Here is a 14819-nt window from a genome sequence, read left to right as displayed (position 1 = left end):
TACAATACTGGTCAGGTACAATACTGGTAAAGAGGGACCCGTCTAGTTTATTTTGAGATCATTTTAAAATGATTGTTGCCAGTGTCTAATCTGGATTAGATGGAATTTGTCTTGCACAGAGGCTGTTCTATAATTGACAGAGCAGTAGATCAAGCAGTGGCTAAATGAGGAGGATGAGGACGCCGTTCTAAACCTGCAAGACATTGCCAGATTTTATTCCAGTCTATCTAAATATACGATTGAAGAGACAAAGGCATCACAAGGAGAGTTTTCTGAACTGTTATGGCAGGCAGGATTTCCCGTATCTGTCCTTGTGACAGCGGAGTGGCACTGCTCTGTTGGAAACAGAGCACCCCTTCCTTGTCCAGCTGGTGGTGAAGAAGCTGGTCAGTGTAGTTCAGAGTCCTCCTCTCTGCCACCTCTGTAAATGAGTCCAGTTTGCAGGTGATGATAGAGCTGGCCTTCTTGAACACTTTGTAAATCTCTTCAGTCCGCTGGCTCTGATTCTGTTCCACCAGCAGACCACAGCAAATAAAAATGCACTGGCCCCAACAAACTGAGAAAAAACCTCCAACGTCTCTACAAGGAGGGATCTAAGCTTCTTCAGAAAGCAGAGTCTGCTCCCCTTCTTGCACACAGGTTCAGCATTCTGTTTTTAAATTAGTCTGTTTTTGCTGAAGAACACGCCCACAGACGGCCTGTCCCACAGTTGTACTGAAGTCAGAGATGAACAAAGTGAAAACATCACGTGTGATATCAGAGCAACTGGTAGGGAGCCCTTGATGTCGGATGGGGTTGGCGTCTTCCGAACAGGACCAGGCAGGACGTCTTCCACAGCAGAGGTATTCTTTTCTGGTTCAGCCTCAGTTTAAACTGCAGAGTTGGGTTACAGTGCTCAAAGGTTTGTCAGATAAGTGTGTATTAGTCATTGTTGCTGCTTCACTGCTCGTGTGGGCAAGAGAGGGTAATTAAAGCAAGATGATGTTCAGTGGAATGGAGCAATGTCACGTTTTTTTATGAAATCACATGACTTCTCATCAGATTGGGGACGGTATGAGCAGAACGAACTTTTGTGTCCAAGCAATATTTTCTAAACGTGAAAGGAATCATAAAAGCAAACTTGTGTTGGTGTTTCACCCTCCACTGAATCAGACGCCACTTGCTTTGTCAGTGTTTGAATCCACTGTTAAAGCAACAATTGGAAGATGGTGATTAAAACGCTCTGTTTGACCCCCTGAGTGAGGCAGATGAAGTCACACCATCAGAAGCATCAATAAATATGTCCTGAAACCATGACCACTTCTTTACCCACAACAAAATAGGTGCTAAACCAAATATCCAATGTTGTCACAGTTCAGCCAAGTGTCATTTTGGAAACTAATATCAGAGGAATTAATAGAAAACCTTAAATTCATGAGGCTCAGGAGTCCGAGCTGAACAGAAGGCATTCATCATTCCCGCACACATGCATCCATCACACACATGTCTAATCCACTCCACCTAAAATGAGCATTGTCAAGCTTTCTTAGCCTTCAGAGATGCTGGCATATTTGTGAACAATTGACTGTGTTCATATCACTTTTCCCCCTGAACATTAACTGCCATTTCTGTTGGAGAACCAACTCTTTTATTTGAACTGGAAGAGCAAGTTTTAGTTACATCTCTGCCTTGCATGTTTGCATCACAAAGCAAAGTAAAAGGAGTTTATTTGACAACTGAAAATCACTTCTCATCAACCAAATTTAGCAGTTGAGTCCTGTCATATATTAATCCACCGTTTCATCAAATCACCCATTGAACATGCTGGAACATCCAGTTTCACTCTAATTATACTAAGTGTTAAAATCCATGAGCAGATTTTTTTTTTAAATAAAGAGAATTTGTGCAGTCAGGCATTCTAAAAGATTTTTTTTCAAAATTACATTTCAATTGAGCAATAGCTCGGCAGTCGGCAGGAAAAAGAGGTTTTAATACTTACCTTATTATTATTCTGCAAAAAAACTATTATTCTTTTATTACTCTGCAATCTCCAAAGGCGCCACCTTAGAGATTACAGAAAATATTTGTGAAGCTTTACTGTCCTCTCCTGGCGTCTTAAAAACGTAAAATAGAACTTTCTGCACTTGACTTCTAATTGCAAACAAAACTGAATTTTGTTTTTACGCTGTAAGCAAGTGTTCCGTTTGAGTTTGAATTTTAAAGACTGATTCATTTATTTTTGCATCAAAACTAGATTTTAAAATCGTAAAAATATCAACTTGTAGCAGATTTATTTAAAAAAAAAAAAAAAATAATCAAATTGATTGAATTAATGCGGTTCCTCTACCGTTATAAATACAGGATGAAGCCACAGGATGTAGGTGAGGTGAAGATATTCGCACCTGTGCTTGAACAATATCTGAATTAATTGCTTGACGTGTATGAAGTTGCAAGGCTACGCTCCTGGTCACATAGACCTGCTTATGTCACTATAGATATATTTTTTGTAATATCCCCAAAACGGTACAACGATTTCTGCCACATGTCCAGAAATAGTAAATGCGTGGTCACTTGTGGTGCAACGTTAAATATTGTTAAGTATAAGATCTGGGAGATAATGACAAGAGACAAAGACACGAGAGGATGTTAACGGTAAACTGTCAAATTTGTTTATTTGGGGCCATAACTAAAGACGGAACTTCCGGTTTGCAGGCTGGGCGCTACAGAGAGCGCGAAGGGACAAAAATGTTTCAAGATTCAAAGAACCAAATTGCTCAGATTGTATTTGCTGTAGTTTTTCCACTTATTTTAATTAATTTTTGTAGATTTTTAAAAGACTGGTTGTATTTTAAGTAGATTTGACAAATGTCCCAGGTAGTGCTCGCATATCTAACTACTTAAAGAAAGCAATTTATTTGTGTATTTAAAATACGGATATTTAGATGTGTAAATGAAGTAGTAATATTATAATAAACTAATGTTTATTCTTCTCATTTTCCTTTACCTTATTTTTTTAAATTATAATTGTAGTAGCACAAAAAAATGAACGCTGAAGTTTCACCACTAGATGGTGCTCTTTCACCTTTGCGTTGCTCCTGGGCAGATGACAAACAATAAATTATATAAAACAGTAGCACATCACCACTTTCAGACAGTTATGCCAAACAACTGCCAAGTGTCTTGTTTGAGCAAAGATTATTTTTGTGTGTGATGATTGCAGATGTTTGTTTGTGACGGTGCGACTTCTGTCTGAAGCTTCGTCCCGTCAAACCAAACTTTCAAGTCAGTGACTGAGTCGCAACTGTTGCGCATAAGTCCCATTCAGTGCAGCGGACAGCCGGACCTGCAACCGCGGCTCCCCAGGATGATACAGTCTTCTGCTGTCTGACAGCACAATGAAGTTGTCTTTGGTGGAGATGGACTTTATGTTAAATCGGACAGGATCTTGGAGAAAAGGCAGATAAACCTGGAGCGAATCGGGAACGAAACTTTAACTTCGGCGTCATGGTGGGTAAAAAGCTGACAAAGTATACTCCTAGACACTCATTAACGTATAGATATTCATTAACATTAGAAACTATAAGTGCTATGGAGATAGAATGTCAGCTTATGATACTTTTAAAATGGCATGTTCCTTTTAATTAAAAAGGCATGACTTGAGTTTGGCCACTTATCCTCTTGACCTTTAAATCACGACATATGTAGTCTAACAGAGACCAAAAGAGGCTTTTTGATATTACAGGGAACAATTATTAAATCCAATTCCGAATAATCACACATATATGGAATTTTGCTGTGAATAAGTAATAATACAAATGATCACATTTATCTTTTTAACCATATTATCTGAAGTACAAAGGTTAAATATGAGCACAAATTACACTTTCAGTAATTCAGTCCATATCTAAGTCAAAGTGGCTCCGGCTCGCTCATGTGTAATTTGTCTGCACATGAGATTAACATAAAATTAAATAAAGTCAGCTATTAAAACCATTTGCAGCGCGATGATAAACGGTGCAGTGGCAGTTTTGCAGGGAGCAGATGATCAAAAGTGTCACACGCATCAGTGCTTTTTCATTTTTTGTGCCATGTGGGCTCCGTGTTTGATTTTACCCAGCAGATGCACTTAACTGAGATAATTGCTGTACATCCAATTTAGCTAATAAATGACAAAAACCTCCTGTGATGAAGAGCTCCACCAACAATTCATCAACAAGTAAGTCATAAATAAGCTCCTATTTGTTGTAAATAACATTTCAGCCAAAAACTGCCTGCATAGCCACTCAGTCCCAAACAAAGATGTGTTTAGTACTTTGTGCATCATTTTTCATATCTGTGCTGATTATTTTTAATCAGCGGGATAATGGGCCGGCGGTGAAACCGCCGCTGAGGATTTAAAGGCTCAGTCATTTCCTGTGATGCAGCCATCAATCCGACCACTTCAACGTTCAGGACTTTGACTCACTGCTTCTGTGACACGTGAGCGACGCGCAGCTCTGCACTTTATCTCTGCCTTCCCAGGAGGTTTAAGGGTCACTCCCAGCCTTAAAGGGTCCCTTTTGTGGTCTGGGCGGCTGCTGGCAGCAGCCGCTCGGCGTTTTACGCGCCATTCCGTGTCGTTGGTGCTCTCTGTTTGAGCAGTGGACTTATCGTTCCCTGTCAGGGAATTTCGCAGGCAGCTGTCCAGCTGTCCTCTGCTTTTTCACTAGTCTGAGTGGGGGTTCTGTGCTCATAAATGGCCCTGAGTAGAGGCAGCAGGTTGTGAGAACATACTGATCTGATTAGGTGTCAGGTCATTTTACTGATTTGTGTCTCACTGATAAACAGCAGCATCGGGTCATGTGATAATTTTTTTCATAAGCAAACTCTAGCTGAAAGGAGTCTTTGTAGGAACAAATTCCTCGTCTTTAAACCTTTGCAAAAGTCAATAAAGCGCCATTACCAGCACCAGCACCTAAAGACCAGACTCTCAGGACTGGAATTCATACTTGAGGATCCTTATTTTTGACTTGCAGTGTTACATTTTATTGCTCCGTGGAATTCATACTTGAGGATCCTTATTTTTGACTTGCAGTGTTACATTTTATTGCTCCGTGGCGACCCCCCCGTTTCACCTCCCCAGCGAGGAAGCAGCGATGATTAACCAGCAGCTGCTCTAATAAACCAGGAGACACTGAGATCTTCTGTTCCAAAGATTTCCTCACAGCGCCGACGTGGGGGAGCAGCTGCCAGTTGGGACCCCAGGCCACACTGGTACAATATCTGTGGGAGGGCGGGAGGAGGGATTGTGGCACCAACGCTGGCAGGCAGTTTTATAGTCACCGAGTCGCAGTTTAATTACAAAATTGTTCTTGATTACAGTTGTTGCCCCCCCCCTCATTCTTCAAATAACTCCTTCAAAGGTTGGCTGGTAAACATTGGTTTTTCTCCTGCGTGCGGGCCTCTAGTCTGGGAGGGTGGGAGGGTACAGGCCTGAAATGCGCCAGCGACTTTAAAGATAACAGGGACATCCTTGTGGAGAACGCTGGCCGAGGTTCCAATGAAACACACGGAGCTATTTCCAACTCTCACCTCTCTCGGCTAAACACCTCCTTCCGTTGGCGGGAACAAAATCTGCAGGAATAAATGCCTCATAGTTTACAGATGGGTAAATGGGTAGCTAAAACAAATACCTTAAAGAGTTTTGACAGAATGAATCGAGCCTGACGCATTTACTCACCATGTGCAGCCCGTGTGACTGACGGGTTGACGTTCATTTCTCTTCCAGGATGAAACGCCGTCGACAACGGGGAATACGAATACTCAGAAGGCTCTTTAAGAAGGCGGACGGAGGGCTGAAAGATTGGCAGAATCTATTAAGAAGCAGTCTGTGAACGCACATCCAAGCAGAGCGACATCCGAGAATGAGGATCAAATACACAATATCCGTCGTCTTTTTCGTGGCACTTGTTATCATTGAGAAGGAAAACAACATTATCTCACGGTGAGGCCATGTCGGTGACGGGCACAGTGTTTTGTGGTCACATGTATCATTTTGAGCTTAACCCGCACACAAAACAACCCCTGCAAACTTTTGTGGTTAGTTAACGAGTCCCTGATTTCTCCTCTCATTCCCTCAGTGTGTCGGACAAGTTGTCCTTAAAGCAGATCCCCGAGGCCTCCTTCCACCCCAGCGGCGTCTCCACGTCGCCGCTGAAGCACAATGTCTCGTCCGCCTTGCTCCACCGGGCGGACGCCGCGTTCGCGCTGATGAAGCGACGCCTCGAGAACTACAGCACGCACCGGGACGTGGCCAGGAATAGAAGGAAGCATATCCTCCTGCTGGCCACCACCAGGACGGGCTCCTCGTTCGTGGGGGAGTTCTTCAACCAGCAGGTGGGCAACATGTTTTACCTGTTCGAGCCACTCTGGCACGTGGAGAAGATGCTGACCCTGGAGACGGGCGGCACCAACGCCACGGTGGCAGCCAAGATGTACCGGGATGTGCTGCAGCAGCTCTTCCTGTGCGACTTCTCCCTGCTGGAAAGCTTCATCGAGCCCCCGCCTGCAGACCGCGTCACCGCCGCTCTTTTCCGCCGGGAGTCCAGCCGCTCTCTGTGTGAGGAGTCGGTCTGCAGCCCCTTCGTAAAAGGGGTTTTCGAGCCTTATCACTGCAGGACCAGGCGCTGTGGACCCCTCAATCTGACCTTGGCGTCAGAGTCCTGCCTCCAGAAAGATCACCGAGTCATCAAGTCAGTGAGGGTGCGGCAGCTGGAGACCCTCCGCCCTCTGGCTGAAGACCCCCGGCTTGATGTGAAGTTCATCCAGCTGGTTCGGGACCCTCGGGCCGTGCTGGCCTCGCGCATGGTGGCCTTTGAGGCCAAATACAAGAACTGGAAGCAGTGGGCTGTAGATGGCGTCACGCCCCTCGATGAAGACGAAGTGAGGAAGCTGAAAGGGAACTGCGACAACATAAGGATGTCGGCCGAGGTGGGCCTCCGTCGGCCCCCGTGGCTGCGCGGGCGCTACATGCTGGTGAGGTACGAGGACATCGCTCGCTTTCCCATGCGGAAGGCTACGGAGATGTACCGCTTCACCGGGATCCCGTTCACCCCGCAGGTGAAACTGTGGATCCTGAGGAACACCCAGGCTTCCAAGAAGGCCAGTGGCTTTTACTCCACAAAGAAAAACTCCTCGGAGCAAGTAGAGAAGTGGAGATTCACTTTACCTTATAAAATAGTACAAGTGGTGCAGAAGGCTTGTGGACCAACGCTGAAGATTTTTGGGTACAAAATTGTAACCAGTGAAGAAATGCTGATGAACAAGTCGATTAGTTTGATCAAGGACAAAGTGTTCAACCTTTTATAGATAAATCCTCACCTTTATATCCTATTTATTAGGGTTTTTATCCCAGAACAAAAGGTTGTCCCCTGTACAGTGCTTACAAGGGGCAATTAAAGCTGTCAACTATTTAAAATAGATATCTGACAAAGGCGTATTGGTGGGCACGATGTGGATTCACCTGTACACATGAATGTACGGTATAGAAAAGCCAGTGCTATAAAGTTTGAGTGGTTTTTGCACTCTATGCTGTATGAGAATGGCCCGTATTTAACAGCTAGCATAGTTAATCCTAAAGGGGTGACATGATAATTTAAGCTTTTGTGCCAAACAAACTTGAAATTTTGCAATGACAAGTGGAAACACAGTTGAACGCCCACAATGTGCCTTGCTAAAATGCTCCCTTGGGCTCTTGCTCCTAATGTACTTCTCATGCGTCCTCCTGCCATCACTATATGTCTTAGCTATAGTTTGCCCTCCACGCTGGTTTGTAAATGATTTTCTTTTCGGGCCCGTTCTCTAAACTACAGATGTTTACACACCCACTCAATGCAAACATTCCAACTGCAGCTGGTTTGCAGGGTTGTGCATGGTTGGGTGGCAGGTAGCTGTCTGTTGACACAAGTCTCTTGACTGGTGGTAAAAGAGGGTAATTCTCAGCCGCGAAGCTATTTGGGATGTCGAATTGGACATGTTCTCCTTCCCCAATTTGCTTTGGAATGCTAACCCTTTTACACCAACTGTTAAGCAGCTGAGTTTCTGGATGATCACGTCATGAAGGTGACTTTAACAATCTGTTAAGTTGAAATATTACACATAGCATCCTCATTTTGTCCTTGTTATGTTTTTTTCTCTTTACAAGACAGCCCACAACAGCAGAAGAGAAGAAGATCAGTGTAATGCTACATATCATTAATACATAGCTGGTGTATTAATAAAAGATCACGCAGTAAGAGATAAGCTTTTCTTGCACTTAGTAGGATTTTCATTTTCTAATCATGTCGAGTAAATTCCCTTTGGTTAGAATACTTCCACCTTAGCTAGCGCTGCACAATAGCAGCAAAAGGTGCAATATGCAATATCACTGTTAAATATGATTTGCAATACATATTAATGGCATTGAGGAGTCTCAAATTATGAGAGACTCCTAAATGTAGCACCACTCCACATGACTGGGATCTTATTTTCTTATTTCATTGGCATCATGTAATAACAGAACATTTCATTCTGACATGTATGTGTTGTGCTTGTTGCTGTAAGAGGTCCAGTATATATGCAGCCTTGCTAAGCATAATTATCCTGGATGGTGCTGCTGTCCCGGTGGCTCTGTGATGCACGTTTCAGCTCATTAAAAGAACGTTTTCCACTGCCTGCTGATTTATTCCCGAAAGTTTTACTTGCGACACTTTACACAGCCAGATACCTTTTTATAACCTTTGGTTAAGTAGGTAATTGTGTGTTTCTCTTTTGATTGTTCTGTCTAAACCAAATGTTTAACCTTCACACATGCTGACTAGTCTGCCTCTGTAGGCCAGTATGAGACAGCTGCAAAGCTTTCAAAGCTCCCAGTATTCTTACCACTGTGGGCCCGACTATTTAGGTCTGCAAACCTAGTAATTACCCCCCAACTTAACATACTGTACGATGCGGTCCGAGTCATTTTTGTCCACCTGACTCCACCCAAGAAAAAGGCTGGTGTTTCTTGACTGTTCCATCCTCAAATAATTTAAAAAAGAAGATTTTTAAATGGTTTCATTATTCTGCTCATTTTAAGTGCAACATTCTGACCTCTCGCTGCTCTCCAACCACATTTGCTCATATGAGCAGGTTGCTTTCTGGTCAGACTGGATCCGTTCTATTTTAATAAAAGCTATCAGCGGGTCATTTGGTTTGAACCTAATGAGGCGTACAGCATTTATAAACTCTTATACTGGGGCGGCTTTATGTGGGACATGTGGAGGGTGGAGTAACTGTACGGTTGGGGCAAATATAGAACAGCCATTTTCTCCTGAATTAGAGCCTTCTCACCCCCCTCCGCAGTAAAATGATGGCATTTAGGTAACCCCACCCTCCGCCACTGTTCAATGATGCCCCGCCGCATAAACCAAGAGGGGTTTTTAAAATGTGCAGCCCATCCCGGGGCGAGGATCTGAGCGCTGCTGCAGAGGTGACAAACGGACCACAAAGCTGACTTAATCCAGATGCATCACTGGAGCCACACAAAGCGTCAAACGTCTGTGGCGGGCGATAATGGCGGCTCAGGAGGAGACATAAATCTAAATACTTGGTTAATTATTCACGGGGAGGAATGCAATCCATAACGCTCAGGTTATTGCATGTGATAACGAAGGAATGCGCGAGGAACACCGACACCTAGAACTCCTAACTGATGAATGATGAGGCGACCTGGAATGGAAACGTCGCCATTATCGGGCCTCCGTCCTTCTTTTGACGACTTCAGCGATAAATGACAACCAGAAGCAGAAGCCGCCTGGTAAACTTAGCGTAGGGGGCGCTTCTCGGCCGGCGCCCCTTCAAAGCGAGCGCCTGCCAGTAAAGCCCCGCTGCCGTTTTACTAACCCGGGTCTGATGTCGCGCGGGCCAGCCCGTTAATGAAGCCAAATCATTGTTTTCAAAGTTGCTGTTTTAACTGTAAATGCTAACCTGTGGATTTACGGGCGAGCCATAGACTGACGTTATAGATCTGGTGCGCTGGGGCGCGTCGTTGGCCTCTCAGAAATGTGTTTTGAGTTTCTCACACACACTTGACCACAACAGCACGTATTTGCCAGCGATGTGTCACATCGACGCGCACAGTAGTCGTTATCTTTTGAGTTTCCATTCCACTCTTAATGTCTGAGAGGGAATCACAGCTACACATTAACATAATCCTCCGTTGTTTCATACGGTGACGTGATGCACGGCGCCACCTGACCAACTGACAAAACAGTAAAAAAAAAGGCAGATTGTGATGGAATCTTTTAGCCGTAGCTTCAGAAAACCAAGCAGTGAAGTATCGACGGAAGCACTTGTTTCCTAGGGCATCCTGTGCTTTTCCTGCTTTTTAAAACAATCCAAAGTCCACGTTTGCAGTTTGGTATTTCTGAATTCTCTCCAGCGACAGTGTGCCAGAGATCATGTGACAGGAGGAACGTTCAGCCTAATGCTGGACTTCCTTACTTGGCTTTTGCCTTGGTGGTGTTTGTTTTGACTGGACTCGCTTTTATCAGTTGGATTCTGAGCTCAGCGGTGCTGCTGACGTCCCAACCCAAGGAAACATAAAGCTAATATCCAAACATCCAATCCAGGGCGGAACTGTGGCTCTTTCTTGAGTCGAGCCATTTAGCTTGAGTCCCACTATGGTACAAACAATGGGCTTGGGGTCGAGGGAAGAGTTTAAGTAAATACTGGGAGCATGGGGGTCAGGTCAGCAGGTGGCACAAGGGCCAGACAACAATGTGGTGTCCAGACTCTCGGTGGAAAGGTATAATTCTGATATTTACTTAACTTTTTTCTTTGTGGAAACAGTGACGGTGCGTACTTCTAACCCCACGCTGACATTCCTTCCTGGAAGAACCTCCTTAAGAATTCCCTACGTTCCTCTAAAATGCGACTGACTACCCTAATTAAAACTAAAACAAGTGTAATTTGCATTTTCGCGCCTCTTAATCTGCTCTTAAAGGCCAGCGTCGGAGTAAAAATAGCACAATCAGACAACATTCTTGCATGCTGCCATGGCAGTGGTGGAATAAAATGTACTTATTGTAAGTTTCTGGTACAATGTCCCACCATTTGCATTTTGAATTCAGGTTTGTGAAAGAAATGCTTCTTTGGCCTGTTGCAGAGGGTCTAACACAAGGCATCAGTCTTTGCTCACATCAATAGCTCCTCTTGTGCCAGTGTTAAGATACACTAAAGAGGTCTTTTAAAAGAAAAAAATGTAGAAGTGGGCCCACTGAATGGCTCGCTCCATTTGTCCCATTCTGCTGGCCAGGGCTCCAAATGCCAGTGCTTTTCTACTTCCTTTATTTGTCACAATAAAAGACATCAGTGTTCAGAGCTAAAAAAGAAAGCAGAGTCATCGGGGAGCCAGTGTGATTCAGATTACAGCGCTGGTTGTGGAATGTGGAACAGCACTACTTTCCACTTTTCTTTTTTAAAAAAAGAGGGGGAGTCTTATTGTGAAACTTAAGTTAATTTTCTAAACAGGAAACCTATAGAGATATATAACTACATATGGTACTTGTAGTAAATCATGTGCAAATAACTGAGGAGCGAAGACCATTTCTTCTGAGCAAATGGAATGATAATTACGGCCTGTGGGAGCCTGTTGTGGGATTTCAGAGTTGTGACAGCACGTTATTACACCCGGATCACTTTGATGCAGGGCAGCATGGCAGCATGGCATATATGTCTATATTTAGGTCTAATGTGGTCAAAATCCAATTATTGCCCCTGTATCGGTACCACAAAATGACAAAATAAAGAATAAAGTGAAAAAAAACAAACCCTTTTTTGCTACTTTAACCCTTAATTATACAATTCTATTTCTACAACAGCCAAAAACAAAGAAAAATGGATCCCATCCAGACTCCAAACATCCTAAAGCAGCCGCAGGCTTCTGTTAGAAAGCTACCCTTTGTTCCACTGTACACCTGCGTGTCTCGATGGGCACGGCTTCAGGTGTACGCGCTCTTAAACAAAGAACAGAGAGAGCTGCTTTCGCAGGTCACGTTGGACTGGCGGCGCAGCGCTCTGGCCTCGGAGCAGCTTTCCCTGCAATTACCAAAACATCTGTGTGGCGCTGGCTTGTGCAGAGCAGGTGGGAGACAAAGACTTTTCATTATTGCCTGATGACAGAGGAGCCTCACTTCAATTACAATACACATGCACTTTTTGTGTTGCGCCTGGATATTTGTGCAAAGTGACTATGGAAAGTGACCCCGACCTTGATCTGGTTTTGATTATTGTGCTGGTGCTTCCTCCGCTGGTGCTTCCTTCTGCAGAAAATTCCAGTTTTGTAGTTTGGTCAAGGACACGTTGACATGTGGACAGAAGGGGAGAGGGATCACCAAAACAGTCAAGTCCCTCTCTCCCCAGGCAGAGCTTCAGCTGCCCCCTCCTTTTTTTCAGCCACTTCGGTAACAGGAAGGAGGCCCCTGGAAGGGGAGAGGGAGACACACCTCGTTTGACTTTTCCACGAGCATGAGCTGAATCCCGAATATGCGTCCTCTTGCATAATAAAGGATGCTCCGGTATGAACTGCATAGATGTACGTGCACACACGTCTGTCACTATTTAACATTGGAAAATTCCATATCATCCCACCAGTTCCTGAAATAATCTTAAATACAATGGAAATTAAAACACTGCATGCACTAAAAGTAAAAAAAACCAAACAGAAACTGCACCTCGTGAAAGAGATAATTTCAATGTATGTGTTTTGACTTGCAACTCAAACTGGAGGTCTCAACACCCACAGAGCTCCCCGGCACTGCGACAGCCCTGCAAACTGCCTCCGAACTTTCAGTTTATGTGCAAACTCCAAATAAGCACGATCTCCAACCTGCAATTATGATTCACGAGTCAAAACCCAGCCTTCTCTGGGTTTTTAAGAGTCCGTGATTGAAGAGCAGAAAGACAGAAACAGCTACAAAAAAGTGAATAAAGCGCCAGTGCTGCACCGGCTGGCCGACCTGCACAGATGATTTAGCAGAAAAACAAACGGGAGGAAAACCAGAGGAAGTTCCATCCCCAATTCCAAACTGTCCTGCTGTTTAAACGTCGGAATTAGTCTGACTGCTACTGCAGATTCAACTATAAAGGAGTTCCTTTGACTCGGTAGAGCCTCTGACTCCTGAGATATTTTGTTCATCCCTGGGAGAGCCGCTGTGTCCCAGCACGCAGCATATAATAACAACTTTCTCTATTGTTCTGGCAGCAGTTTAATGGTTCCCATCCAGTAATCACTTTCCCTCGCATGCTCTCGAGGACTGTGTGAGTGACATCACGTCGATCCTCCCTCAGATTTTACAGCCTCGCTCATTCTCACATGTACAGGGACTTGAAATTCCCGGTCAGAGCAACTCTGCGAGCTTGTAAACACTCTTACTCTCACAAAACTCACTAATCTGATGCCAGCGTGCTTCGCTTTTAGCTTTTCCGGCTAATTGTGGCACTCCCTTTTAATTTTCTGATGCAGGACGTTTTCGCAAAGGCGGCGGCCACTTCAAGTCTTAATTGGACTGAAGAAAATAATAATAATAAAAAAAAGGGCTTCCCTATTTTGACCATCCGCATGGTTTCTGCTATGATTGCTTCCTGATTTTCTATAGCAAGACAGTGTGAAGAATTACCTCTTCAAAGGGATGTGTGCCCCCACCAGCACTAATCCCCAGTTAATGGCCAGTAGAAGCAACAGACCCCAACAACCTCACATCCTGCAGAGGCCTCATGTACATAATTCCTTTGCCAAGTCAAAAAAAAAAGGTGAATGAGTACAAAAAAGACTCTAAAACGTTAGATAGCATAAATATCGAAGGATTCGGTCGGATTTTAATTAGATCATGATCAGTGTCGCCGCGTTAGAGAGGAAGAAGTGCATTTTCTTTGATTGAAACCGACGGTTAAAAGACTGTAGGTGTAATTAGTGATAGCTTGTGGTTGGGCTGAGGATGTTTAGTTTCACTGACTGGGAAACATGCACAGCTCTCCCTGGTGGCCTTGGGCTGAACCATCGGACCATATTTGCACTCACAACCCTCCAATTTAGAGAATTAAGGGTAAGACGTCAGTCTGGCTTTGCTCTGTTTGCCGGCTAAGATCAAGCGGCAAGAAAGTTGAAAAAAAAAATTAATTAAAATTAGGAGAAAACAAAAAGTTGAACAAATGTGCCCGGATCGTTCAGACTAAAGGTCCAAAAACCCTTCTTGGAAATTTCTGGCAATTCTCTACATTAATTGGTGGATTCAGACGCCTCCGGTGGCACATGCACAGACCGTATCTACACCAACACAAGCAGGATTAATGGGGTAGCGCGGACGTCGCCGCTGCACACATGTAGAACAGATGCCAGAAAGCCTTGGGGAAGCATGCACACACTCCACGTTCATGCTGATGTCATGGCTGCTTTGCTGTGATTTAACATTGTTCATATTATTCACAATTTGTACCATGTGACCTGTCGGCACTTATTTGACCTTGTGTAACCTGTCAAGACCCCCAGTTCTTAAAGGGAGGGTGACTAAAAATAATATTTTCCAGACTCAGTATTGAAGCGTGAGATCCATAATTAACAATAAATAATTTAAAGAGAATCTGATGAGTGATTTCCGGAATATTAATCCTTCTCTTTCAATATTTATGTCCTCCTTGATGGATATGAAGATCATTTTCAGCTACTGGCGGAAGACATCCCACCAAGCTCAATGAGCAGTCCTTTCATTGGCCAGACAGCCGAATGTTGAATTTTTAATCGCTTTCCCTTTTGGCTAATTCATAATTTAGTGAAGTGGGAGGGG

The 14819-nt window shown here is 44.1% G+C and overlaps 1 protein-coding gene across 3 annotated transcripts; it reads left to right on the top strand.

Annotated features, from left to right (window-relative positions):
- The first annotated feature begins 766 nt into the window (after positions 1-766).
- On the top strand, positions 767-8670 carry LOC130530380 (carbohydrate sulfotransferase 3-like). Of its 3 annotated transcripts, XM_057041484.1 has the most exons (4): positions 3130-3486; positions 4139-4195; positions 5747-5962; positions 6099-8670. In XM_057041484.1, the coding sequence occupies exons 3-4, from the start codon at positions 5883-5885 to the stop codon at positions 7324-7326; spliced, it is 1308 nt and encodes a 435-aa protein (XP_056897464.1). In that variant the 5' UTR covers positions 3130-3486; positions 4139-4195; positions 5747-5882; the 3' UTR covers positions 7327-8670. The 3 variants fall into 3 exon arrangements, with proteins under 3 accessions (XP_056897472.1, XP_056897464.1, XP_056897454.1); XM_057041492.1 differs by lacking the exons at positions 3130-3486; positions 4139-4195 and adding an exon at positions 767-842; XM_057041474.1 differs by lacking the exon at positions 4139-4195.
- The last annotated feature ends 6149 nt before the right edge of the window (positions 8671-14819 follow it).

Source organism: Takifugu flavidus, chromosome 1 (genome assembly GCF_003711565.1).
Source record: "Takifugu flavidus isolate HTHZ2018 chromosome 1, ASM371156v2, whole genome shotgun sequence".
Taxonomy (NCBI): domain Eukaryota; kingdom Metazoa; phylum Chordata; class Actinopteri; order Tetraodontiformes; family Tetraodontidae; genus Takifugu; species Takifugu flavidus.
This window is presented reverse-complemented; position numbering and strand designations above follow the sequence as displayed.